This window comes from Vulpes vulpes, chromosome X (assembly GCF_048418805.1).
Source record: "Vulpes vulpes isolate BD-2025 chromosome X, VulVul3, whole genome shotgun sequence".
Lineage (NCBI taxonomy): Eukaryota > Metazoa > Chordata > Mammalia > Carnivora > Canidae > Vulpes > Vulpes vulpes.
This window is the reverse complement of record NC_132796.1, coordinates 73,939,081-73,966,574: the sequence shown is the minus strand read 5'-3', so window position 1 is coordinate 73,966,574 and position 27,494 is coordinate 73,939,081. Positions and strand designations below refer to the sequence as shown.

At 42.4% G+C, this 27,494-nt stretch overlaps 2 protein-coding genes across 7 annotated transcripts in view; one reads left to right on the top strand and one right to left on the bottom strand.

Moving 5' to 3' along the window:
* The window catches only part of PLP1 (proteolipid protein 1), a 38,124-nt gene extending 13,432 nt beyond the window's left edge, over window positions 1–24,692 (bottom strand). Inside the window, exons 1-2 of one of the 3 annotated variants that reach the window (XM_072743557.1) lie at window positions 24,630–24,692; window positions 2,618–2,764 (exon numbers count right to left, since the gene is read on the bottom strand). In XM_072743557.1, the coding sequence (XP_072599658.1) occupies window positions 2,618–2,621 (4 nt within the window). In that variant the 5' untranslated portion in view covers window positions 2,622–2,764; window positions 24,630–24,692. Of the gene's footprint in view, window positions 1–2,617; window positions 2,765–2,866; window positions 3,250–24,629 lie in introns of those variants that run through there. The other 2 variants (XM_025988151.2, XM_025988152.2) reach the window with 2 other exon arrangements.
* LOC112911542 (glycine receptor subunit alpha-4) overlaps window positions 1–27,494 on the top strand; it is a 75,615-nt gene that overhangs the window by 1,056 nt on the left and 47,065 nt on the right. The gene's annotated exons all lie outside the window — the stretch shown is intronic.

The following is a 27,494-nucleotide window of genomic DNA, read 5'->3' as shown; positions in this document are numbered from 1 at the left end:
GCCAAGGTGGGGAATGGGGTGGCGAAGGCTGTCAAAATCATTTTAGTCATTGTCTCTAGGAAGAATGAGTATGCTGTTTTGGATCTGGTATTCTTGTGGCATTTTCTGCTCTTGGCATTCTTGTGGCATTCTTGCCATCCTGGTGGGATTCAGTTAGTCTGCCAAAATTTTGTAAAACTGGACCCCTGCTTTGTATCCACACTTCTTTCTTTTCTGGGCTACCCTCACTTAGTCCGTACCAGACAAAACTACACTGCTCAGCAAATAGCCACCTTTAGAGGGAAGCATCACAATCTGGTTACCAGGGTAACAGCCACTGTTCTCAGACAACAGGCTTGCAGGATCCAATGTTTTGCTGTTCAGTAATGGCATTGTGTTACTGAGCCGAGAATAATCAGATACTGCTCTTTAATTCTTTTTCAGTTCCATTATTATCCCAAACGCTCATTTGGAACATCCCTTTCCCAAATCAAAACAAGGTTTAATGAATTATCATTTCCCCCATAAACCTTTTATATAGACAATACTGAATTCAGTGTTCCTCTCTGCTTCCCATCCTACAGGATTCTATGTGGTTGAGGTAGTGAGCTCTCTGTTTCTGGGGGTAATTAAGGAGAGGCCATAGGAACATTTAATTGGCTGCTATAGAAAAGAATTTTGCCTTGAGAGTTGGCTGAGGCAGCTTCTAAAGTTCCTTCCAATCCCAGATTCCATGATATAATTTGTCTACTACAATCGTTAAACAGCCATGTGCTCCATGTTTGGAGTGCACTCCTTGTTAGATATGTTCTATTATTTACAAAGTACTTAAGATACTTTGTTACCAAATAATTGAAAACTCAATGACTACAATCTCATGTGCACCTGGCCCAAAGATTTTCCACCTCTAAAATCTGGGATCCAATATACAATCTCAGCTGTGCCCTTATCTGTGGCAATCTCCCTTGGAGATTCCCCTGGAAGCAATCATCCAGCCTCCATAACAGGGAACTGTCCCTGTGGTCACCTCATTTGTTCCTGCCTTTTCCTCACAGCTTTCATCCCCTGAGGAAGTAATATTCAGCATCGTTCTCTACTCCCTCTCCATTTTTTTAAATTCACAATCTACTTAATCAGCTGCCCTGACATTACATAGGGTTCCTGATGTCACCAAGCGTAGGAACTTAGTTCCTCTAACATTCACCTCTCACCTGGCCACACTCGGTCAAATGATTTTTACCCAAGTGCACAAAATATACACAAAGAAAGCCCAAACCACTTTGGAAAGAGTAAGAGTCAGCTTATACATGTGTTATTGTATAATAATTGGTATTATCATTATCTAAAATTGTTATAGAGTTTTCCCATTTTTACATCCACATCATTATTACTTGATTTTTACAACCCTGAAAGTAGACAAAGCAATTATTTTTATCCCCATTTTCCATATGATAAAGTGATAATTCACTGTGACCTACCCAAGGTCATGAAGTTCATAAGTGGCAGATCTGGGATTTGAACCTGGTTGTGTTGATTCTAATCCAGTGCCCTCCTCTCTTAATTTTCCATGCAAAACACATGCTTCAAAGATCTCCCTCAGGATGAAACAACCTAAAGGCTGACACCAGCTTAATATAATCAAAAACCTTTTTCCATGGATGTTGCTGGAGTCTTCTGGGTACTACATATGATGGTGAATACACAGGACAATTAATTCTCACTTCATTTAGGATGCATTCAAGCTGCTATTCTTCTTTTGCCAAATGTGAGTGTTGTCTACATGTCTCCATGGCATCCTGTGTAGACAAAGATCCTTGTGCTCTGTTATATCTTACTCTAAGTAGACGCTACCAAAGACCAGACCTTATAGCTTCTGTCTTTGTTCATAGAACCTGGAGAAGCCTTCAGTACTCAACCAAGTCAGTAAGAGTGCTAATGTCCTAGCAGCTTCCTTGTCATAGGAGGAATTTAGAGTCTGAATCATGTCCTTTGAAAGGCTAAGTCTGTGATTTTTGCTAGATATGGTCACCCATATATGTATGTGTGCGTTTGCATGCATGTACACATATGCTACCCATATTGACTCCCCATGGTAAAGCCACTGAGGCCTTTATTTTCATTTCCTGGACCTGAGATTGGCCTTCTCACCCATAGCCAAGCCTGAGTTCCATCTTGCCCAATTCCCCAATTTCTTTCTGATGCTAAACAGGGTCCAAACTTTTTATCAAGCAAGCAGTTATTTTATACATCTGAGGGCTAGCCAACACTCATTTGTCTCCAGAAGAACCAGGGTTGTCAGCTGACCCAGCCATTACCAGGGCCTGAGAACAGGGGAAAAGAGAAGGTAGAGAGAAGTGAGGGGGTAGGAGGACACATGACCACATCCAACCCTCTGAGCACTCTCTCCAAGGACCTATGGTACTCTCCACATGCTGCTGGAGTTCTTTGGCAATAAAGCTACATTCTCAGTACAGCAGAGAAAGGGTTAACCTAATTGAGTGCTAAAGAATTAAACAAAACAAGTGCCAAAAACACAACTCATTGAAACCATTGGAAACCCCAAGCCCTAGAGTTGGAAATTCTCTTGCAAATTTCTGTGGCTGCTTGAATCTTCCATGCTAAAGTCTTTGAAACTCACCCATGTCTTTGGAACTCTGACTCCAATTGTAGCCAGCTGGCTAGTCTGCTTTGCGGCTGACTTTGTTCAGCTGGAAGGATCCTGGTCTCTCCAGTCTCCTTCTTCGGTCCTCTACTTTTTCTCTCTGAGTATCTTTGTCCTCTTCTCCTGCAATGAAAAGGGCTTTCTGATTGACAGCCAACCCCCTTAAAGAGACAGGCCTACTTTCCTCCTCCTCTCCTCCTCCCCTTCTCCTCCCCTTGTCCCCACCTCCTTAGGGATACTCCCTTCTCTAAGGGCTCCATCTTCTTTTTCTGCTTTTAACTGAAAATTGTTTCATTTTCTGTTTTTCTCCTTTTCTCTAAGCCTTGTCTGTGTGGAATTTCACTTTGCTGCAGAGACATCTGGAAATGTGGTTTGGGGTAAAAATAAAAAAGAGGTCCTGGAAGCCTCCAACTGATGCTTGGGTCTATTTGGTATGGGATATGACAGCACAAGTGTCAGAAGCCATGGAAGTTGTAGCCCTGGCCAGAGGGTCAGGGTCAGAAACCTAGCTGTTATTCCCAGAGTCCTTCCAACTCTGCCCCAACCCCACCCCTCACTCTTAGCTTCTCTTGGCCCTGTCCACCTTTCTCCTCCCCCTACTTATTGGCAAAGAAGCATCCCTCACCCTACCCAGCAATAGAATCACAACAGAGAAGAAAAAAATTGTCTTTTAAAATAATTCCTTCCAAATCCTTCTTGGTTTCAACTGAATGAGGACAAAACACAAGCTGTTGATTCCATAAACAGATTTTGACCACGCTGGGGGAGGCTACAATTGTAAAAATTGTATAGATAGAATAACAGAGACCCAGAGAGAAGACAAGACCTATGCATGTTCACAGAATAAGGTAAAGAGGTCATTTAGGGATGTGGGTGATTTCCAAGGAGGTTAATTGACTTTGAGACAAATCACTAACACAATCTGGGAATCAGGTAGTCAATATCCCATCCTGAGACTGTAGTGTCATAAAAGAGCTAAGGCCAGGCTGGTGAGAGGCAGAGAGCAAGTTGGGGTGAGGCAGCAGCTGCCAATGAAGGTGGAGAGAAGGGGAAAAGAATTAAAGTGCTTGCCTCAGAGAAAAAAAAACACTAAGAAAAAATGGCCAAAGAAGCAAAAACAGGGGAACAATATATGAAATCTGCCCTGACAATAATACATGTTTCTAAAGACTGTGAAGATATTTGAGTGCCTAATATTAGGTGGGATTAGCCAGGGAAGGTTTTCTAGAAGAGGTGAATCTTAACCAGTATCTATGTAGGCTCCTTGTTTGTGTTCCCTTCCCTTCAGGTGCCTCAGAGGAACACCATTCTCTCGATCCTGAGGGCCATATTCTCCCACAGGTAGCCTATAAGGAAACTGGTTGGCATATAATTTAAGGAGTACTTGTTGGAAGACTCTGGGGAAGAAGATATGACCCCTTCCTCATCACCATCAAAATTTCCCTATAGCTTTGCCTTGGGGATAGAGAGGAGAAGAAGGAGATACTAAACAGAGCCTACAATCATCCTGGGGCGGGGAGAGAGGCAAGATTGAATCTTACAGTTTTCTCTTTGGGCTGTAACCTTGGACATGTTTCTGGCTTGGGCATTGCTATTAGGAAGTGGTTGAGTCTTCTATAGATGCCCCTGTGGCTTCACCCAGGTCCTGAATCCCACCCCAAAGAGAAAGGGTCCTTGGAAATGCCTCTTTTGCAGAAGTATATAGTGGCAGTTTTGCAGATCAGACTAGAATAAGACCACATGACTGATGGTAGAAGCTCCCAGGACTCCTGACCTCGCTATACCTGCTCTCCAGTCATAGACTCTACCTGTTGAGGAAGCTGGGTTGTAGGATTTTGCCAACAATTAACTCCTGGATGATCATTATCAGAATAGCCCTGGAAGAGAGGGAGGACCAAAAGCAAGAAGTCACCAAATGTGTGCCCTCAGCTCCTCAGATGGCAGAAGGAACTGAGTCCAAACTTTGGGATTCTGATTTAGGCAATGAGAGAGATGGTTTTTCATGGCTCAGATAGAAAAGATATCTCTGCATGCAGGGGAAATTGCTCAGGCTGAGCCTCCTTACAAATCTGCCCTTGAAATTTCAGCAGCTCTGGGGAATGTTAGGCTACTTGGAAGAAAAGATTTGTTCCCAGTAAACTCACAAACATCAGTTTTTCAACCACATTTTTCTTCTCTTTTCCTTCATCTCTAGCACTTTACTTTAGCATTCTGTCCTTTCCCCAAGTCTTAATCTCTCCATCTCTGCTGTTTGACTGCCTGTCTCTCTGTCCCTCTTTTTCTCTCTCCACACTCTTTGATGGACTATGTCGTCCTGTTTCCACCTTGTTTTTAGGTCCAAGGATGGGAAAGGGGCTCAGCCTGGTCATGCTCACAGTACCCAGTGCCCTAAGGTTCCAGCTCCCTAGGATCTAGTACGTTGTAGTCACTCTGTATGTCTTGACACTGTGCTTTAGCACCTGTCTCTTGAGCCTTCCCCCACAGACTTTATAGGGTTTCTTTCCAAGTTCCCGAGGTTTTTGTTTTGTTTTGTTTTGTTTTTGTTTTTTTACCTACCTACTCCCACCTATTTCTTCAGTTCTGCTTCTATTGGTTCCTGGCAAAAGTTCTCAAGTCCAGCTGGGTCCCTGGCAGTGCCCAGGGATTCCTCAAGAGGGCACTGCCAGCCTTTTTGGTAGCAGCCTGCTGTCTGCACTGGGTGCTTGCGGGGAACAATGCAGGATTGTATGAAACTAGTAAACAGTTTGTTTCATGAAATTCTGATGGTATCTCAGAGGATCTGAGCCCCCTCAATCATAACTTGCTTTGGTTGTGCATCTTTCTTGCAAATAATTCCAAAATACTTTGATATTACTTCCACTCTCTGTGGAGTGATCCCATCGTACCAGATTCTTAAAGGCCACTGGGCAAGTGGGTTTTATTTAGTACATTGAATAGATTGAACACTGAAAAGCATTCCAATGAAAGCAAAGGCCAGTGAATTTCTCCCAGGAATCTAAGCAAGGGCTCAAGTGCCCAATGTGGCAGTCCATATCTCCCACCATGTCCACAGAGAAGACTGTAAAGAGGAACAGAGAAGGCAGAATTCCAGTGAAAATCTGGGGTTACGTGCTATCATTTAGGCTTCTGGAGCTGAGGCTCTGCTTCTCCTCTCCCAAGATAATGTCCTTCCAGACAAAATTTAGGAAGGCAAGTGGCTGCTTCTTACAGCCTTTCTAGCCCTGGCACAGAAGTCTGGCTGGTTAGCAGGCAATATATTATGTCCTATGTACTTGTGACTAGAACTTTCCACACCCAACTTCATGCCAATTGGCTTGGCCATGCCTTTTTGGCCAAAAGAACTGTGGGCTGAGGGCCAGAAATGTCACATACTTTGAGCTGGCATGGAGTGAGGGGGAAAAGGAGAGAGTTCTTCCCCTCCTGAAGATTCAGGGATTAGTGCAAGAATGAATCAGAGCAGGGGATGTATTTGTTGCGGATTGTGGAGATGTTGATGGCTTGGGGATGGAGTGAAAGGTAGCCTGGAAGCCAAAATAATCAGATGAATAAACTCAGGAGTGCCTGGGGGTGGGGTCCCAAATAGCTACTAGCAAATGGAGAAATCAATTATCCATATAACCCACCTCCACCAACACAAAAACTTAGCCAGCTTTGGCACAGTGGTCCCTGCAAAGAGACTGCATGTTTGATATGATCTCTGAGTGCAGCAAATATACTACTACTATCCTTGGCTGTCAAACACTCACCTAATTGCTAAGAACCAATGGTATTTGTTCCCTTTTACTGATGCAGTACAGAGAAAGCTTTCCAAATGCCATCCTGCAAGTAGAAGACAGAGGCATCTCTAGAGAATGCCTCTCTCCAGACTCTCATTCCTGGAAGTTGCCCAGAAGATTGTTCTGCTCCAAAAGGGTGTTCAAACAGCAAGAACAGCCAGGGGGAGGATGGAAAGACCTTAGGCTGCTATGGCCCAAGTCTCCAACCTTCTGTTACTTCTCAGACTAAGCCAGATGTCCATATTAGAAATCCAGGCAGGGTAAGTTGCAGGCAGTTTGTAGATCAGTGGGATTCAGAATCAGCCAGTGAGGGATCCCTGGGTGGCGCAGCGGTTTGGCGCCTGCCTTTGGCCCAGGGCGCGATCCTGGAGACCCGGGATCGAATCCCACGTCAGGCTCCCGGTGCATGGAGCCTGCTTCTCCCTCCGCCTGTGTCTCTGCCTCTCTCTCTCTCTGTGTGTGACTATCATAAATAAATTAAAAAATAAAAATAAAAAATAGAATCAGCCAGTGAGGATTAGATGATACTAAGGACTTTGTTGTATTTGTTAGGTATGATAATAGCATGATGATTATGTTTTTTTAAAGGGTCTTTATCAGTTAGAGATGCTGAAAAATATGTATAGATGAAAATGTCATGATGCCTGCGATTTTTCCTCCTCCAGACAATTACAAGGTTAGATAAAAATAACATTGGCCAAATGTTGAAAATTATTGAAGCTGGTTAGTGGGTACATGGAGGCTCATTATACCATTTTCTCTACTTTTGCATGGTTGAACTTGAGGTCAGAAAAGAGGAGTCACTAAAGTTAAGACTCAAGCTAATCCAAAAGAAAAAATAGAACATTTTCAAGGGAAATCTCTGATCTTTCTGGGAAGATGCACATAGCCTGCCTGGTAAGAGTGGTAACTTCTGGAGAAAGGGATGAGGGCATGGAGTGAGAGGGAGACTTTTTCACTCTATGTATTTAGTATGGTGGGAATTTGTAATTATATGCACTTATTACTTTTTCTGAGAAATCTCATTGGAAAAATCTTTCAGGTAGATGGAGGGACAGCAGTGTGCAGGCCCCTTGAGTCTGCTCCACGGTGGCAGGTATATCTTGAAAGTGAAGCCCTTGCTGTGTCAGGTTGGCCAGCCCCCACTCCCTCTACACCACCCACACTGCCCATACCCTTCTTTGTTCATGTCCCTGAAACACTGACCTGTTCCTAAACAATGGCGGCTGCCCCCATTGACAGGAAAGGACTCCCAGGGCCCTCTTCCAATCACAGCTAGATGGAGAAGAGGGGTTGTTCTTGCCCTGGTACCCATGGGAGGAGAAGACATAAGCCCTTGAAAGCAAATAAGGTCTTCGATCTGCTTCCTCTGCCTTCCAGGGAAACAGAGTCCCTCCTTGCCCCTCTGTTGGTCCCACAAACAATAAGGGCTACATCTGCCTCCCTCTCAGGCAATTTCTCAGGCCTCTTTCAACACTGCTGCTCAGGACTGCCTTTTTATAGATATGATTCTACCCCCTCCAAAAACAAATAACTATTATTTTATATACACACAGTATTTTTAAGTGTGCTGTCCCTTTCAGAGAAATCAGGCCAAGCCCTTCAGCTGTGACTGCTTGTTCAGGTAAAAGTCACTCTGGGCTATAGATGACACCTCCTATGGAGCAGATTGTCTACCCTCTGGGGCTGGGGTGCCTTCCTTGGGAAACTGTGCCAGCAGCCAAGATGGAGAAGAAAGGGAGCCTCAGCTTTCAAGCTGTGAGTGGGGCACTCCAGGTAAACACATGATGCTACAAATCATGGTGTCAGAAATTAAAACAAATGACCCACACAGGGAGATAGCCCTGCCCTAGTCTGTTAGGATCCTGAGACTTGCTTTCCCCCTCTTTTTCCCTAATCCTGGCCAAGCCCAGGAGGGCTGGGCAGCTACTCTCCCACCAGTATGGGCTCCTCTTGCCATCTAGTAGGATGGGGCAGGCACCCCTACCCTCCAGCTATTCCTCCCCTGAGAACTCCATTTCTGTGGGACTTTATAACATTCAGGAGGACACGAGGGACACTGAGCCCCGGATCTGAGACTGTGGGCAGACTATGGAGCTGTGCCCACCTCCAGCCCCTAAAGCAAGGAGAGGTTAATGCACTCCATCCTTGCCTGCCTCTTCCTAGGCAATAGACACCCTGGTCCCAAAGGAAACCTTGGTGTCAACAGATGAACTGGTGTCATCTGTTTAGGTAAGATTGAGGCAAGGCAAGATGGGATGAGGCCTGAGGCAGGCTGCATAATGTAACGATCAGGAGTTTGGGTTTTGTAGCAAGCCAAACTAAGTTCATGTCCCACCCCAGTCTAGGGCATAGCACAATAAGTGGCAGTTGTCAATACTTACAGCCTGACCTTCTCCCTATTTATCTTCTCTCTTCCTTCTTATCCTGTATCCTGTACTTTGCCAGGCTTTGAGGGTAATACAAAAAAATGGGAGCCTTTCTAGACACACTCCTAGCCTGAAGGAGCCTACAATCATGTCTGGAAAGCATATGAAAGACATTAACTAAATGAAGATTCAGACACAACTAGTGTGGAGTACCTACCTGTGCCTGCCCAGCGTTAAGTAAGCCAGGTACCAGCAGAGGGTCAGCCTATCCTTTCACAGTCAGATGAAAGGTTTCTAAGAATTCTGAGGGAGCTCAGAATCCTATGGCCAATGTGGTTCTGATTTTAGGCTCCTAATGAGCTTCTGATTCATCCCCAGTTCATCTTCCATGGCCACTTTATTCTTTCTGCTTTTCATTATACCAAATTGGGAATGCTGCTTTTCTTCCTGGATTTCTTTGAAAACCTCTCACGTGAAGCATTTGTGCAAGTAACAGAATTTATCAAAGTTTGAGTAGATGAAGGGGCATATGTTACAGCAATACAAACAATTAAAAATTGATTACTAAACATTCCTGCATTTAAAAATCCTTGGCTACATTACTACTTGGGACTTCTCTGTGCAAACCATTCTTCTGCCATGGATTCGTTCTTGCATCTTTCTCCCTTCTCCTATTCTTTTTTTTTTTTCTTCTTTGTCCCATCACAAATTCATGTTTTTTTCTTATGAGGGTCAGTTTAGCTACATACATGTTATCTTCCAGTCCTTTCCATCAGAGTTTCTCCTTCTTCCTTGCAATTGGCATATTGGAGCATTTTCCTTAAAAAGGAGTGTCCTCTTCTTAACATAAACCTTGGTGTCAACTGATCAAAGAATAATTTTATCACCCCACTCCTCTTACACAAACACAATCTCTGCTAATTGTACAACACAAGAAGTAGGGTTGTTATACCCATTTTACCCATGAGTACACTGAGACTTCTGAAGCCCACAGCTAGCACTGGAAGAGTTAGGATTGAAACCCAGCTTTTCTCACTCTGAGTCTAGTCTTCTTCCCACTACCCAGTACACTACAATTAGAGGACAAATATGTCCAAGATAGGGTTGGAGAAATTGCTCTCAAATGAAGGGTTCCCTAACTGGGGGAGTAGGGCATACTGCAAGATACAAGCCTCACTCTAAGGCCAACTCTAGAGCCAATAGAGCAGTACTCACTGCTCACTCAGCAGCAAAACACAGGCACCCAGATTCACTAGGCCACTAGGTTCCTGAGCTACTTAGTCTAGGCACCAATTGAGACCCAACCTATCACTTTTGTTTTGTTTTGTTGTTATTTTTTATTTTTAAAGACTTTATTCATTTATTTGAGAGAGAGAGCGTGAGCAGTGGGGAGGGGCAGAGTAAGAGAAAGAAAGAGAGAAGCAGACTCCCTGCTGAGCCTGATGCAGGGCTTAATCCCAAGACCAGGAGATCATGACACAAGCCAAAGGCAGATGCTTTGGCCACCCAGGCACCCTTTTTTTTTTTGTTTTTTAAACAAATTTTACTTTTAGGTCTTAGAATAGCCAAAAGAAGTAGATACTGGTACTATGTTACAATTTACAAATAAGCAAACTGAGTATCAGAGAACTTGTGATTTGCTTAAGGTCATACAGTAAGTAAGTGGCAGAAGCTGAAATGTAGACTACCTGATTTCATGCACTGTCAATGCCCTTCAGCCAAAGACCACCAGGACATGCCTGGGGTTGATCAAATTGGAATTATTGTTCATTTCAACAAAGAGAGACACCTCAGCATCCCCACTATCTCCCTTGTGTTTGTCTTCATGGCACAAAGCAAGAAGCCTAATTTGTTCAAACCCAGGTGCACTCCTTGTGGTCTTTGGCTGGAGGGCATTGACAGAAAACGAGGGTCACTGAAATTCACTTGAAACAATGCCTTGGACCCAGCTCTTCCTCTTAGTAATAGTGACCACATCTTAGACTCCTCATGTCTACCTGTTTGAGGTGCCAACCTGCCCATATCTGGGATGTAAATTCATGCTGAATTGAGCTCTGATATTTCATTGAAGTTCTTCAGCTTTGGGTTTATTTTGCTTTTTTAGAAATGAGATCCCTTGGGAGTATTTTTGGCTATCTAATCAGAATTGGTATTTTTCCTTGATGAAACTGTTTTCTAGCCTTTTTACACATGCCCCTATAGTCTGCCTGCTTGTGTAGTGTCTTTAATGTTGCTTATAAGAGGAAAGGTCTATGGGGAAAGAGTGACATAGATTCAATAAGCTTTTCCTTGCACTGGCCCCAGGAACTGAGACATTCAGAAAGTCTCCTCAGACCAGTGTCTTTTAGACAAACTTTATCTCAGGTTATCATTTCAAAACTTTATAAAGACTTCTCAATCTTATCTTTGTGTCCCCGGGACCTGCTTTCTTTAGCTTCATTTACCCAGACTCAGAGGGTTTTGCTTAGCCTTGGATTGGTGATGTTTGCCTTTGACCAAACTCTGAAGGCAAAGTTCATTACCACCATCTTTACAAATTGTTGAGTTCTCACAGGATTTTCTCAGTCTAAAAATGCACCCCTTCCAGGCTAAACATCGGCTTCCTTCATGTTTGCTCCCCATTATTCTACATTGTATGCTTATCCCTCCAACTGGTACAGTTTCACGAGGAATATTTTAAAATTGCAGTGTCCCCTTTGAGGAGCTTTGGACAAGAATAAGAGGCACTTTAGAACAAAAAGCAAAAGAAACCCTCATGATTATCTTGTTTGTCTAAAAGGGAGATCGGGTTTTTTTGTTGTTGTTAAGTTAGGAGATATCATCTCCTTGGTCTCCACATTTAGGAGGTTAATAAATGTTGCCTTTTTAATTATACAGCTTGATAAACTCATCAAGGGTCCATGTTATATCAAAACCAGTTACATGCCCCTCTTTTTGTGTGTGCATACCTCAAAATCTGTATTTCTACAGATTAGCTTTCTTTCTTCACCTTGCAGAGGAAACTTAACCAGCCCTTTATAGTGATAATTACATATTTGACTGTAGTTGGCTTTCTCTTTCCTTTTTACTTTATTCTGTCCCACTTTCTTTTTCCTCTCTTATGAAACTTTAAATATTAATTTTCCACAAAATAATTTAGTTGTCTTGTATGTACCCTAGGAATATCTAGTCCAAATAAAGTCAAATTTGTCTAAAAGAAAATGTTAAAAATTACTAAACCATGTTACTTTTTGTGTACACTGAAAAGTATATTTACATAATAGCCTTGTTCTATAGCTGTAATAAAATAAGAAGAGGCTTTAGTTTCAGGATAAAGGAAGAATTTGAGGGGAACCTGGGTGGCTCAGTTGGTTGAACATCTGATTCTTGATCTCAGGGTCCTGAGCTCAAGCCTGTGTTGGGCTCCATGCTGGTCTTGGAGCCTACTTAAGAAAAAAAAAAAAGAATTTTGATGTGATTCGTTATCTTTAGTTCACTATTTTGGTTTATTCAAGACTAGATTTAAATTTTTTGTAATTCAAACTTCCTAAATAACTTATCACTGATGAGGGAGCAGAAGATAAGCTGAGGGCAAAGCACAAGATGACCCTGCAACCCACCCACCCCACTCCACTCCAACCCCTCCACCCACCCTTGTACTTCCAGATGGGATATGTGTGACATTCCTCCAGGAAGCTCTCAACTGTCTTAATGTTAATACTTTGCTAGATGGAAAAACAACCTTAGCTGGACAACAGCAAGGTCTCCAGTATCCTGAGGCCCTTCTTTAGTGTATGAAAGTCCTTTTGGACACTTCCCTTTTTCCTTACCTTCCCCAAATCAGCCATTCCTCACTACCATAGTGTATTTGCTCTTTCTGCCCATGAGTCTCGTTCCCATGCTTTAATAAAATCATGCTTTTTGCACCAGAGATGTCTCAAGAATTCTTTTTTGGCCATTGGCTCCAGACTTCACCAACGCTCCAAAAACTACATCACTATTGTGCCCAAGATTGCAAATCCAAGAAACCACCAAGGAGCCGACACCAATGCCAGCACTCGAGGGTTTATTTGCAAGCTCGAGCTTGGGTCCAAGTTCACCCAACACAGCGGAGCAGGGACTTGGACCACGAAGTGGGTTACAGCTGGGTTTTTTATAGGCTGGTCTAGGGGATTTTCAGAAGGGGTGGAGGAATTTCTCAAGTTCTGTTTACATTCTGATATGGGGCTTAAGGGCATTGAGCTCTGTTCTCATTCTAATATGGGACTTTCTACTATGTGGGCTCTCTTGTCTTTCTGATATGGGATTCCCTGCCAAGGACATTGAGGACATTCTGCAGTTTTTCCTGTAAAGTTCAGCTCTTATTCACAGGGGCCTAAGATGGCTGTACTTGTGCTAATGCTAAACTTTAGGTGGGATGGCCTTAATTTTTCTCGGCTCCACAATCACCACTGTTTCCAAATGTGTTTAATTTGAAATTAGGAGTAGAAAATTGTATTCAACTAAATAGAATAGTAATAATGGATATCTTTTCAAAAGTTTAATATTATGAAATTCTTAAAATGCTATAAATCATAAGAATTCAGTATGTTAGCTAAATTATAATTTCTAGATTCTTAGATAATTTTAAGATTTTAGAACTAAGTTAATTACAAATAATCTTTGGATATCTGGATACTTTCAAAAAGAAAAAAAGCAAACCAGATACAAACATATTTATTCTTGCTTTTTTATGGCAATCAACTAACAAAATATGCAAATACTTTTGAATATTTTATATATATTTGGCTTCCTAAAACTGTTAAAATAAGAAATAATTACTCATGGAGTAAAAATAGCTAAATAATTCTTTACTTTCTGTTCTGTAGTTGTCCCTTATGTTTAAAGAAAGAAAAGTTAGTTCTTTTGATTGAAGATAAGAATTAATATAAATGGTTAGTTGTACTTGGTACAACAATTATAGGGAAACAGAAATATGCATTTAAGATAATGGATATTATTTTCACTTTACTCATTAAAAAAGTTGTCATAAAAAATAAAATAAAGTTGTCATAGGTATTTAATATAATGTATATTTTCTTTAATATACCGATAAGTTGATTATATTTAAAACTATAATTAAAAGCTTGAGATTATTGCCCATTTCATATTTATGTATATGTGTATGCATAAGTAAAGATACATGAATAAATCCTTTACTACAAATTATTACACGAATAACGTCACAAAGAAGTAAAATTAGAATGTGGGTCTTTTTTATGTAGGATGACTAAGTCTATGATCAGATTAATAGAGGTTCCTTTTTGTCACCAAATTATTCTGTTAACTGTCAAAGCTTTGGGCCATATTCTAAAATTGTGTTTTAAACAATCCCTTACTTTTTGGGGGCACCTGAGTGCCTCAGTCATTAAGCGTCTGCCTTTGGCTCAGGCCAAGATCACAGGATCCTAGGATCCAGCCATGTGTCAAGCTCCCCGCTCAAGCTCAAGTGGGGAGTCTGCTTCTCCCTCTCTTTCTGACCCTCCCCCCAACTTGTGTGCTCTCGCTCTCTCTCTTTCAAATAAATATGTGTTTATTCCTGAGAGACAGAGGCAGAAACACAGGCAGAGGGAGAAGCAGGCTCCACGCAGTGAGCAACAACGTGGGACTTGATCCTGGGTCTCCAGGATCAGGCCCTGGGCTGAAGGCGGCGCTAAACCACTGAGCCACCAGGGCTGCTAAAATATTTTTTTTTAAGCAATTCTTTTTTTTTTTTTTTTAAGAATTTATTTGAGAGAAAGCACATGAGCAGGGGGAGGAGCAGAGAGAGGGAGACATGCTGACTCCCCGTCAAGACCTGAGCCAAAGGCAGATGCTTAGCAGACAGAGCCACACAGGTGTCCCCTAGCCACACTTTAAATACTTCATTGTCAAGGGCCATTTCTATCACTGCAGAAAGTTCTATCAGACAGTGCTATGTGAGATCTGATAGGAGGGGGAATTCAGTACTTCACAAATCAGGACACAACAGCAGCTCAGCTGAAAGGTCTCACATTTATTACTGAACCAACCTACTGGTATAGAGGCATAGTAACAGAGAAAATCATTCCCTTGATAAGACAAGTCTATTGGCCAGGTAGGAAGGATGTTTCCATATTGATAGGATAGGAACATGTGATCTCCCCATGCGCCTTAAATATGTGTGCCAATTATGTTTGCTATTTCATGATGTGTGATGCTTCCTCATAAACACAACTTGGTTCTTCTCCAGTGTCTCCTCTTGGAGTTGTACCTGATTTTATTATCAGTTTTCATCCAAATCCACCGGGGAATAGGACGATTCTGCTTTTGTTTCTTGGCCAGGAATTGCTTGATTCTGAAAGACTTGTGAGAAGACATGGTGATCACAGTCAACCACACCCAACCAGGATGGCGGCGGAAAGGCTAAAAAAGCAATTCTTAAACCACATCTTCTTTATCCATTCATCTTTCGATGGACACCAAGGCTCCTTCCACAGTTTGGCTATTGTGGACATTGCTGCTGTAAACATAGCAGTGCAGGTTTATGTATACAATGGGATATTACTCAGCCATTAGAAATGACAAATACCCACCATTTGCTTCGACATGGATGGAACTGGAGGGTATTATGCTGAGTGAAATAAGTCAATTGAAAAAAAATAATAAAAATAAAAGAAGTCAATCGGAGAAGGACAAACATTATATGGTCTCATTCATTTGGGGAATATAAAAAATAGTGAAAGGGAATAAAGGGGAAAGGAGAAAAAATGAGTGGGAAATATCTGAAAGGGAGACAGAACATGAGAGACCCCTAACTCTGGGAAACGAACTAGGGGAGGTGGACGGGGGGTGGGGGTGACATGCACTGAGGGGGGCATTTTATTGAATGAGCACTGGGTGTTATTCTATATGTTGGCAAATTGAACACCAATAAAAATAAATTTATTAAAAAAATAAAGGAGAAGTAAAAAAATAAAAAATAAAAAAGCAATTCTTGGGATGCCTGGGTGGTTCAGAGGTTGAGCATCTGCCTTTGGCTCAGCCCCGGGATTGAGTCCCACATCGGACTCCCTGCATGGAGCCTGCCTCTCCTTTTTTTTTTTTAATAATAAATTTATTTTTTATTGTTGTTCTATTTGCCAACATACAGAATAACACCCAGTGTTCATCCCGTCAAGTGCCCCCCTCAGTGCCCTTCACCCCTTCCACCCCCACCCCCCCGCCCTCCTCCCCTTTCACCACCCCTAGTTCGTTTCCCAGAGTTAGGAGTCTTCATGTTCTGTCTCCCTTTCTGATATTTCCTACCCATTTCTTCTCCCTTCCCCTCTATTTCCTTTCACTATTATTTATATTCCCCAAATGAATAAGACCATATAATGTTTGTCCTTCTCCAATTATTTCACTCCACATAATACCCTCCAGTTGCAACCACATTGAAGCAAATGGTGGGTATTTGTCGTTTCTAATGGCTGAGTAATATTCCATTGTATACATAAACCACATCTTCTTTATCCATTCATCTTTCGATGGACACCGAGGCTCCTTCCACAGTTTGGCTATTGTGGACATTGCTGCTATAAACATCGGGGTGCAGGTGTCCCGGCGTTTCATTGCATCTGTATCTTTGGGGTAAATCCCCAGCAGTGCAATTGCTGGGTCGTAGGGCAGGTCTATTTTGGACTCTTTGAGGAACCTCCACACAGTTTTCCAGAGTGGCTGCACCATTTCACATTCCCACCAACAGTGCAGGAGGGTTCCCTTTTCTCCGCATCCTCTCCAACATTTGTGGTTTCCTGCCTTGTTAATTTTCCCCATTCTCACTGGTGTGAGGTGGTATCTCATTGTGGTTTTGATTTGTATTTGCAGAGCATTTTCTCATGTGCATGTTGGCCATGTCCATGTCTTCCTCTGTGAGATTTCTCTTCATGTCTTTTGCCCATTTCATGATTGGATTGTTTGTTTCTTTGGTGTTGAGTTTAATAAGTTCTTTATAGATTTTGGAAACTAGCCCTTTATCTGATATGTCATTTGCAAATATCTTCTCCCATTCTGTAGGTTGTCTTTTAGTTTTCTTGACTGTATCCTTTGCTGTGCAAAAGCTTCTTATCTTGATGAAGTCCCAATAGTTCATTTTTGCTTTTGTTTCTTTTGCCTTCGTGGATGTATCTTGCAAGAAGTTACTGTGACCGAGTTCAAAAAGGGTGTTGCCCATGTTCTCCTCTAGGGTTTTGATGGAATCTTGTCTCCCATTTAGATCTTTCATCCATTTTGAGTTTATCTTTGTGTATGGTGATAGAGAGTGGTCTAGTTTCATTCTTCTGCTTGTGGATGTCCAATTTCCCCAGCACCATTTATTGAAGAGACTGTCTTTCTTCCAGTGGATAGTCTTTCCTCCTTTATCGAATATTAGTTGACCATAAATTTGAGGCTCCTGCCTCTCCTTCTGCCTGTGTCTCTGCCTCTCTCTCTGTATCTCTCATGAATAAATAAATAAAATCTTTTTTTTAAAAAAAGCAATTCTTTAAAAAAAAAGTTAATTTCCTGATAGACGTTGTTTATTACTAGGTAATTTTATAATGTTAACAATAAATATTTATTCCTTTAGATATTGATGATTTACATTGTCCTACTAACAACTATTCTCTATTTTTAAGATTCTTTATGTTTTTGAGAGAGAGTGCGCATGCACGTGCTTGTGTGCCTGTGAGCACTAGTGGGCAGAGTAGAGGGAGAGCATCCTGAAGCCAAGTCCCTGACAAGCAAGAAACCTGACATGGGGCTCTATCCCAGAACCCATGAGATCATGACCTGAGCCAAAACCAAAAGTCAGATGCCCAACCAACTGAGCCACCCAGGTGCCTTTAACTATTCTTAATTTTGCCTTTCCCAAATGCAGAATAACAAAACTATTAAGATGCCTTTTGTGCCTAAACAATATTTGAATTTTCTAAAATGGACAATAAGTAACAAAAAGATATGCCTATTCACCTCATAAATGAAAGGACAATAAGAACAATTAAGTTTCTCTATATTTCTCTAACTTTTGAGTCACACTGTTATAAGAACTTTATCGGGCAGCCCAGGTGGCTCAGTGGTTTAGCGCTGCCTTCAGCCCAGGGTGTGGTCCTGGAGACTTGGGATTGAGTCCCATGTCAGGCTCCCTGTATGGAATGGAGCCTGCTTGTGTCTCTCTCTCTGTGTGTCTCTCTCTCTCTCTCTCTGTCTCTCTCTCCTCTCTCTCTCCCCCTCATGAATAAATAATTTTTTTAAAAAAAGATCTTTATCTACCAAACTTAGTATTAAAGTAATCTGTATGAAAAATGGAGTTTATCTTTCAGATATAAGCAACTACTGATATCTTTCTGTGTTGAAAATTTTTCAAGTTAAATATATTTAAGCACAAAGACTGATAACAATACATCTCTACCAAAAGATTTTTCCAGGATTTTAGATTCACAACCTTGCTTTTTCTTTTTGTTATAAACTTTCTGGGTAGGCACTGAGGTACTAACTTAATTACATGGGAATGGTCAAAGGTATATTTCTTATTTCAGTCCTTCATTAGATCCAGTAGCTAAGACAAAACACCTTGTCTAAGAGCTATAACAAGCAAGAGCAAAACATAAAAACTTCAATTAGCTTAGTTCTAGATCTCCACTAAACCCAGTGGTTCCTTGTGCTGTACAAATTCTTATGGACAAAAAACGTTCACCAATTTTCAGCTAGTGGCCTAACCCCCTAGGAAATATTGCTTTCCCCTTCACACTGTCAATTGCTACGGCACTCAAAACCCAATTAGGCTTCTTCATTTACTTGAAGAAGGAACAACTTTATGCTTATTTCTCTTAGGGAAGTCTTTACATCTTACAGAGACCTTCAGAGATCCTTCAGCCTGCTCTACAAGAACTGTTCAATTTTACTCAAAAAACCCTGTTAATTTAGAAGGACATAAAAACAAGCTCATTGCTATTGACATAAATGATACTTTTGCTCCCGATATAGTCTATACCCCACTAGGGTACAGCTTCATTTGTGGATATCAGACATCACACTAATACTGTGTATTCAGGGTAATTCTTAGAGACTTTCAGATATTTAAATTACCACTCCTTCAGAGGATCATGTTTCTCTAGAAATAATTTTAAAATTACTCCCAAATTACCCAATTACCTCCCAAATGGGGCATACACAGCTACCCTGGAGAATTCCCCAGAAGGAATAACTGACTGCTTCTTCATGGATACTATTCAAGCTATGGTTCCCACATTAGAAATAACACAACTGAAAAAGATTGTTCAACATTTATTCTGACTCTAGAAAAAGTCATAAATAACATAACCTCAGGACACCTGAGTGGCTCAGTGGTTGAGTGTCTGCCTTAGGCTCACAGCATGATCCTGGCATCCTGGGATTGAGTCCCACATCAGGCTCCCCACAGGGAGTCTGCTTCTCCCTCTGCCTATGTCTCTGCCTCTCTCTCTCTGTGTGTCTCTCATGAATAAATAAGTAAAATCTTTAAAAATAAATAAGTAACATAACCTCTACTCAGAAAGCCCAAGAAACTAATCCAAATTGACTAGCCAGGGCTGTTATGGATATATAAATACATATATCAATATATCCCATTACCTTTTATTCCCTTTTAACTAGTCAAGGGGAATTTTACCCTATAGCATGTACTTCTTGCTATGCCTCTTTACAATAAGATAAACAAAACAATCAGGGAGCAGGGGAAAGCCACTTGTTTCCTTGACTAATTATCATCTTGTTTCTGATAATTGTTAGTATTACAGTTGGCTGATATATCCTATTCAGAGATTCAAATGCTACTGCAACCAGTATCACATTACAGGACTAAACAACTCATCCTGCAGCATAAGGAGCAGAACAGATTAACACTAGGCTTACTACAGACTAGGTTCTCTAAACAACCTCCAGGTCAGCAAAATCTTGGCAATGGTGAAAATCTGGATATCACTGATTAGTGTCTTACAGCCAGATTTCATCTGCCCTTGGCTATAAAGGAGGCACTAAGAAACAAGCAGCCCCTGACAAGGACCGGGCTTAGTAGTATCATATGGGCCTTATTTTTCTCCTGCCAAACAATGTCATAGAACATTAATATCAAACAGGCCATTCTGTGACCATGATGGATCCAGACCAAAAAGGACCACTATGGGGGCTGAAACAGCTCAATTGGGAGAGGATTAAAGTGGAAAAAAACACTGTGTAATCAAATCTGAACACAGACAAAATATGAACAGTATTAAAGCCATAGATATGACCAAACTTCTCCCAATTCTGGCTAATCCAAGTGACTCCTACTTCTTAAATTACATCTTTATCTTAGCTCTAATCTTCCCTCTTTTTAGATAAGGTTTTTTGAGATATCCAATTATAGACATACTTCTGCTTCCTGACAGTATCTAATTCAGAGTGAAACCCTACTTCTTTAAACCCTCTCCCAAACCCCTTACATCCAAATCCTGAAACACCCCATGATTCCCTACCATGTGCATTCTCCCTTGCTACAGAGTAATACACATATTATTTCACAAAGAAGAAATTATTAACATCACCATTTTCGTAGATAATGAAACTGAGACTCTGAGAATTTAAATAACTTTCCCAAGACTACCCAGTTAGTAAGCAGAGAAACCCACATAAGAACCCAGGGCTTGTTCCCTGCCTTATGTCATGCTGCTTTTTTAAAAAAATATTTTTATCTATTTATTTGAGAGAGAGATTTAAGAGAGAATGAGTGAGTGAGCGTGAGTGGGGGAGGAACAGAGGGAGAAGCAGACTCCCTGCTTAGCAGGGAGCCTGATTTTGGGGGGGGGGGGGCTTGATCCCAGGACTACCAGAATCATGACTTAAGCAGAAGGCAGACACTTAAATGACTGAGCCACCCAAGTGTCCCTGTCATGCTGCTTTTAAAAGAGTGTTTTAAGGGAGATTCTGGTAGGTTCCTAGCAATCGTTCTTAAAAAAAAAAAAAAAAATCCATTTTCGGGTAAGTTGCATCTTACTCTTTGTTGACATATTGATATATCATTCCCTCCAGGATTGTTCCCAGCCACTTCAAATACTTTCATTAAGCTTGCACACAGTGGTTGCTCATCAAATCGTGCATGTGTGAGTATGTGTGTGTTGTGGGTAGGTGGGTGATGATGTATTTTGATGTGTCCTGTGATACATCCAAGCTCTGCACCTGATTACTTGAATCACCCAACCACATTTGCACAGAACAAAACCAGGCAAACCTCCTTCTTCAGGCCCCTTCCAGGCTGAGCACTGCGGAGCTGAGGAGCTCATGGGTCAGCAGAGCCAGTCTGGTGAGGCTGCTAGCTCAGCACTAGGGTTGTAAGGGAGCATGACGGGAGGAGCCAGAGCTGCCACTGCAGAACTTCTATTTAGTGCTGACAGCAGAAAATTGGCTGTCAGTAACCCAGCAAGGATGAAGTGAATTCTTACTGCTGTCAGCCTCCTGCCCACCTTGTGTTGGAGTATTGGTGGAGGAGGGGGTTCAGAAAGGGTATAAGATATGTCCTTCATACCAAAGAGCTTACCTTAGCCTCCCTGAAATGACATTACCTACTGCCTCCCCTTCTCTCCCCCCCATCTGGTACCATGTGTTGAGATGCTAAAGGAAACACTCTTAGGAGGAGGGGGCAGATGTGCTGGCTGATGTGGGCATGAGTCACAGCTGTGAGAGCCCTCAGATGAAGAAGTGTGAGTATTCACTGACCTAGGCTTGTCTGCTTTAGGATAATTACCAGTCAAGAAAGTCTCAAGGGTGGTGAAGAGATAAAAAAAGGAGGCAGGCAAAGAAGAAAGTTCCAGCCATTTTTATGTAGCTGCAGTTTAAGGACAGCGATCTTCAAGTGTGTATTAAGAGAACAGGGCAGTTTACCTGGAGACTGTCTCTGACTAACGGTACTTTATTTGGATTATACTTTCATTTAGTGTGGCTTGGTGAGCAGATGGCAGTCTATAGCAGTAAGAGTAGAGCTAAAGCTGCTGTCAGTCATCCCTGGTTTCAGGTGTGATAAGAAGGGCTCCTTTTCTGGGCCAGCAGGAAAGGAGGAAGCCAGAGAGACAGGACCGAGGAGGAGGGTCTAGAGTCTCCAGAAAGGGACAGTAGGGGCAAACTATTTCAAATACAGTGGATCCTTCCTGAGAATCGGCTAGTACAGTGGCTGCTTCTGAGCTGCCTAAGCTCATGTTCAGGGCCTTCCCACAGGGCACTGTGGCTAGCAGAGGCAGAGGGTATGCTACATATAGCCCATGTGTAAGAGTTCTAGGGACCAGCTCCAGCTATCCTCTCTCCACAAAGCCCTGGCCTAGTATGGTGCCTTATTCATGGATGGTCTTTATTAAATAATCAGAGAACATTTTCCCATCTCAACTCATAGATTTAAGAGGGGAATAGAATCATTGGAATAATCCATGATATTCTTGAGATGGGTATTCATGGAAGGGTAGAATGGAGAGCTGACTTTGTCCATCTGGACTGCCATTCTCTTGTTTATCCCACAGCCACCAGAGCCACTAGCTGAATTTCCACTCTTCCCCTTAGAAAGCCCCAGCCTCAACAAAGACACAATGCCTCTTTCCCTGTTTCCAGCAGCAGAGCTGATACAGGCAGGCATTTTTAAAAAAAGAGCCTCCAACTATCCCCTCTCCAAAGAGGAGATAATGAATAGGAACGAAAGTACCAATAACATCAAATGGAAGCATCTCCAAAGCTCCAAAACATTTTATTGGAGTCTCAGCTGGAAGGAGAGTGGAGTTTCTCAAAGCAGGTTCCAGGGGATATCAGTTCCACTGGATATTGAAAGGTATAATGTTAAAAAGAAGGTTCTGCAGGGCTCTGTTGAGAAAAGGCTGGCTTAACCAAAGTTGAAAATAATAAGTGTTTCTACTTCAAGACTTCTCAGAATCTCCAATATGGTTATGTGGATATAAGGTCTCTAAAAGATGAAAAGAATAAAGTTTCCAGCTAAAAGCCATTTATCAAGCATTTGTTATGCACTAGGCTCTGAGAGAAGTGCTTCACATGTATTAATCCTTATGCAATCTTCATTATATAATAGATACTACTGTTCTCTGCATTCTGTGATTAAGGAAATTGAGATACAGAGAGGTTAAATAACCCATCCAAAGTCACAAGCTAGTAATCAGCACAGCTGATACTTCAGGGGATTATACTAGAGTATCGGATCAGTGTGACAGAGACTGTACAGATCCCATCGAACCCATTTCCTCTTCGTACAGGGCCCACCAGCAAGTTACATTTCCAGGATTCCTTGCAACGAGATGGTCATCCTTATTTTGGAATGTGAGCAGAAGTGATGTGTGTCTCCTCCAGGCTGTGGCAATTAAGAATGGGTATACCTCCTCTATCTTCTCTCTTTCCCCTCACTTGTTAGCACAATGCAGAGGATCCAGTAAAGGGCTTCAGGGACCTAAAGGTGGCCAAGCCATACTATGAAATGAGCATGGGTCTCTGAATGACTATGTAGATCAGTGCTCACCAGTCCAACCCATCATTACTCTCTCCAAGCAGCATTGGACTGTGACATGAATAAAAAATATTTGGTGGTTGCATTAAACCACTGAGATTTGGAAGATATTCATTTATAATATTTATCCTATTCGGGCAGCCCAGGTGGCTCAGCAGTTTAGTGGTGCCTTCAGCCCATGGCGTGATCCTGAAGACCCGAGATCGAGTCCTGCGTCGGGCTCCCTACATGGAGCCTGCTTCTCCCTCTGCCTGTGTCTCTGCCTCTCTCTCTTTCTCTGTGTCTCTCATGAATAAATAAATAAAATCTTTAAAAAATATTTATCCTAACCTATCTTGACTAATACAATCAAGAAATTCTTTTTTTCCTAGAGTATTTCCTAGGACAAAGATTCTGAGGGTTCTACACTGAGGAATGCCTAAGTAGTATAATGAGCACCAGCTTCAAAGTCAGTCAGAAGTAGAATCAATTCTCAGTTCTGTACAAGGCATGCAATTTTGGGCAAGTCACTTAATTTTTCTGAGCTTCTGATGCCTAACTGAAAAGTAGAGAAAATAATGCCAAACTCAGAGAGTAATTGTGAAGATTAAGTGAAATCATGTACAAGAAGTACGTGACACATAGTAGGTGCTCAATAAAAGTTAACTATTATCATTATAGGAAAGCCATGGCACTCTGCCTGACACATAATCATGGAGGCCTAATACATCATAGTTCTCTTTAATTCCTTCCTACATACCCATAGACTAAGGGCTGACTTGACTTGGCAAGCACCTTGTCTAGATTCTACACTCCCAACTTCCTCCTAGCCAGTGTCTTCTTGGCAGCACATTCTTACCTAACCCTCAGGAGTAGGACCATACTGCAGCCCTCATCCTATCCCAAAAACCAAAGCCCCAAGTGAGATGACCCTCTACTAAGGATCTGCCTCTTTAAAGGACTTTGTGGTATGAATACTGTTTTTCTTTCAGACTCAAGCCCTCAGCTCCAACCTCCTCTGGAGTCCTCTAAGCTGACTTCATTGGCTGGGGGCAAGGGTCAGGGCTATGCTGCCACCCTCACTCACAATGTCCAATCTAAAGCTACCTTTAGTACATATGGAACAAATTTAAATCCAAGTGTCAGCCAACATCGTGCCACCGAATCCTGCAAAGGGGTATGCCCAGACCCTGGGAAAGCCAGAAGTAGCAGCAACTGTGGGCAGAGGGCTGGTGGGGAGGGTGGGAGGCCAAGGTGTTCCTGCTGCAAAGAGAATTGTAGCGCCAAGGGGATCCTTAATCTATAGTGATATGTGATCACTCCAGACATCGATGCAGAAAATTGAATTCACAAGCACTCACCTCTTCCAATAGCAAGCAGAACAAATGTTTCTTGCATCCTGTCCAGATTCAGCACCCTCCTAATTCCCCTGACCAAAAGAAAAAAAAAATGAAAAGCTCAGCTATTTATAATTCTCTGCTTCTTCAAAGTTGGCCTGGATCTCTAAACTATTTTTCCTCTTCCCTCTGTGCTAGAATTTTCATTGATTTTGTTGTGCCCAAGATTGCAAATCTGAGAAACCACCAAAGGAGCCGACATCAATGCCAGCATTCGAGGGTTTATTTGCAAGCTCGAGCTTGGGTCCAAGTGCACCCAACACAGCGGAGCAGGGACTTGGACCACGAAGTGGGTTACAGCTGGGTTTTTTATAGGCTGGTCTAGGGGATTTTCAGAAGGGGTGGAGGAATTTCTCAAGTTCTGTTTACATTCTGATATGGGGCTTAAGGGCATTGAGCTCTGTTCTCATTCTAATATGGGACTTTCTACTATGTGGGCTCTCTTGTCTTTCTGATATGGGATTCCCTGCCAAGGACATTGAGGACATTCTGCAGTTTTTCCTGTAAAGTTCAGCTCTTATTCACAGGGGCCTAAGATGGCTGTACTTGTGCTAATGCTAAACTTTAGGTGGGATGGCCTTAATTTTTCTTGGCCTCCACAGATTTGAGACTCTCTTATACCCTTAGGCTGATCAAGTTCCTGAGGTAACTTCTTTGAGGGTTGTATTGGGTGGGTGTCAGTGAGGAGCATGCTCTTGCTAGGGGTATGGATGGCCTTCCCTTGGCTTCTGTAGGCCATGACCTGCTCCCCAGCTCCCTCTGGCATTTCCAGCTGTTCTTGATTAAGGAGGCCTGGGGCACCTATTGCCAACCCCAATCTAGACCATTCCGTTCTTGGTGTGAGGTAGATCCTTACACCCTCAAGGAATGAGAATGTTGGAACTCACATAGGCAGCACTTTAGAGGTCTTCAAGGCTTGAAAGCTGATTACACTGGGCTGAGGCTGAGCCAAGGTTCCTTAGAAAGAAACCTTGAGAAGGTGCCATGGGCACCTCATCAGTGCAATTATCTAATATGAATCCCTGGCAGCCTGGGAGTTGGGAACAAATCCTCCTGAGCCTATCCCCTACAAGGCAAACTAAAACAACATCAATACCAATTGTATTGGAGTGGGGGGTGGGGTGGGATAACACATTCTCAAAGGTCAGACAAGCTCCAGCCTTGGAAGAGCAAGACTGATCAAGGAAGAGTCCATGATCTACCTCATCCTGCCTTGACTATTGATGGAAGGTAGAGAAGGGAATACAATTACAGCTAATAGTTACTGAGTGTTTAGTATGTGCCTAGCACTGTTCTAATTGCTTTATAGACCATAATGCATTGAGCCCATAAAACATCCTTATAAGGAGGGTATTATTATTATTATTATTATTAATTATCCCCCTTTTAGAGGCCAGGCAACTGAGACACAGAGCTGTTACACAGCTGGTGGGATAAAAACCAAGGTTTGAACATAAACAACGTACCTCCATATCCCATGCTCCTAACCCCTATGCACACTGCCTGGCTAGTGTGCTTATGTGTAGATGAGCCTGGCTCCCAGGCCCTCTACTCCCTGATTCAGTCCTTCTCCATTCATAATCTGGTTCCCCATGCCTGGGGGCAAAGAAAAAATCCTATGGTATTGCTTTAGTAAGGTCCTGGGTCAGTGTGGCCTTAGGGCACAGAGCAGGGAGCCCCTCCTAGGAATCTGAGAAGGGTCAAAAAAAGAGAGGAGGAAGCTTAGCTCAATCAGATGTCTGGAGAAGGAGGTAGCTAGTAAAGTAACTGGAAAGTGGGAGAGAATCCCCTCTTCAGGCAATGCAGCTGTTCTGCCAGCTACCCTTACACACACACACACACACACACACACGCACACACACACTCATATACACATACTTCTGTGCTCAATTATTCTAGCAGAAGGGCTAAGCAGGGCTGCCAGAGAAGAGATTGCTTGTTAGTTAAGGTACTTGGCAAATGTGCCCTCCAGCTCTGCTTTTGAAAGAAGCCATAGTACTGGGGGCTGGGGTACATGCAGAGCTCCTGGGGTTCAGAGAGCATTCCTAGTGAGGGCAGATGCTAAGACACTGGGCTGTCCTACAGTACTGGCTTATTAAAGCTCCATGAACCAAACGTTGTGGATACCCTCTTGGACTAAGGCTCCTATAAAAATCCTAAGGCTCCATTCTGGAACCTCCCTAAGGCAGATTCAACAGAGGATATCCAGACAAAGCTTTAGTCCCTTCTCTCTGCTTATCCTGCAGTACCCCTCCATCTTCTCAACCCGTGGAAGACCTAAGAACAGGGCTCAGGCCCCATGAATTCCCTAAGCTTTGACTCCTCTGCATGAAAAACAGTCCTGGTAACTGGCCCCCTCAATTCTCTGAGAATAAGCTTGCTAAACATAAAACAAAGCCTTTGCACAATGCTTCTCTCCCAGTGGCTTGCCACCTTGTGTCATCAGAATGTGTCCACCTTACATCATTGAACATCTCTGCAATTGCCACCTATTTTTCTATTCCTACTCTTCAAAGTTTACAGGCATCTGGTCTCACATGTGCTTGAATGACTCAGTTTGCTCATCTGTAAAATGAAGATGATACAGACCTGCATATCTCCTGAAGTTTTGAGAATCTAATGCAATTATATTCTGAGTGCTCTTGTAAATACACAAAGTGCTGCATGTACTAGGAGACACATTTGGGAGTCCAAGTGGGAGGAGGCAGGCCGCTGATAACAAAAGTCGAGAAAGTGAGCCTTGGAACACATGACCACTAGCCTATAAACTTCTCATATACCTGATTATCCCCTTCCTAGTGCTCAGCAGAGTATTTTGCACATAACAAA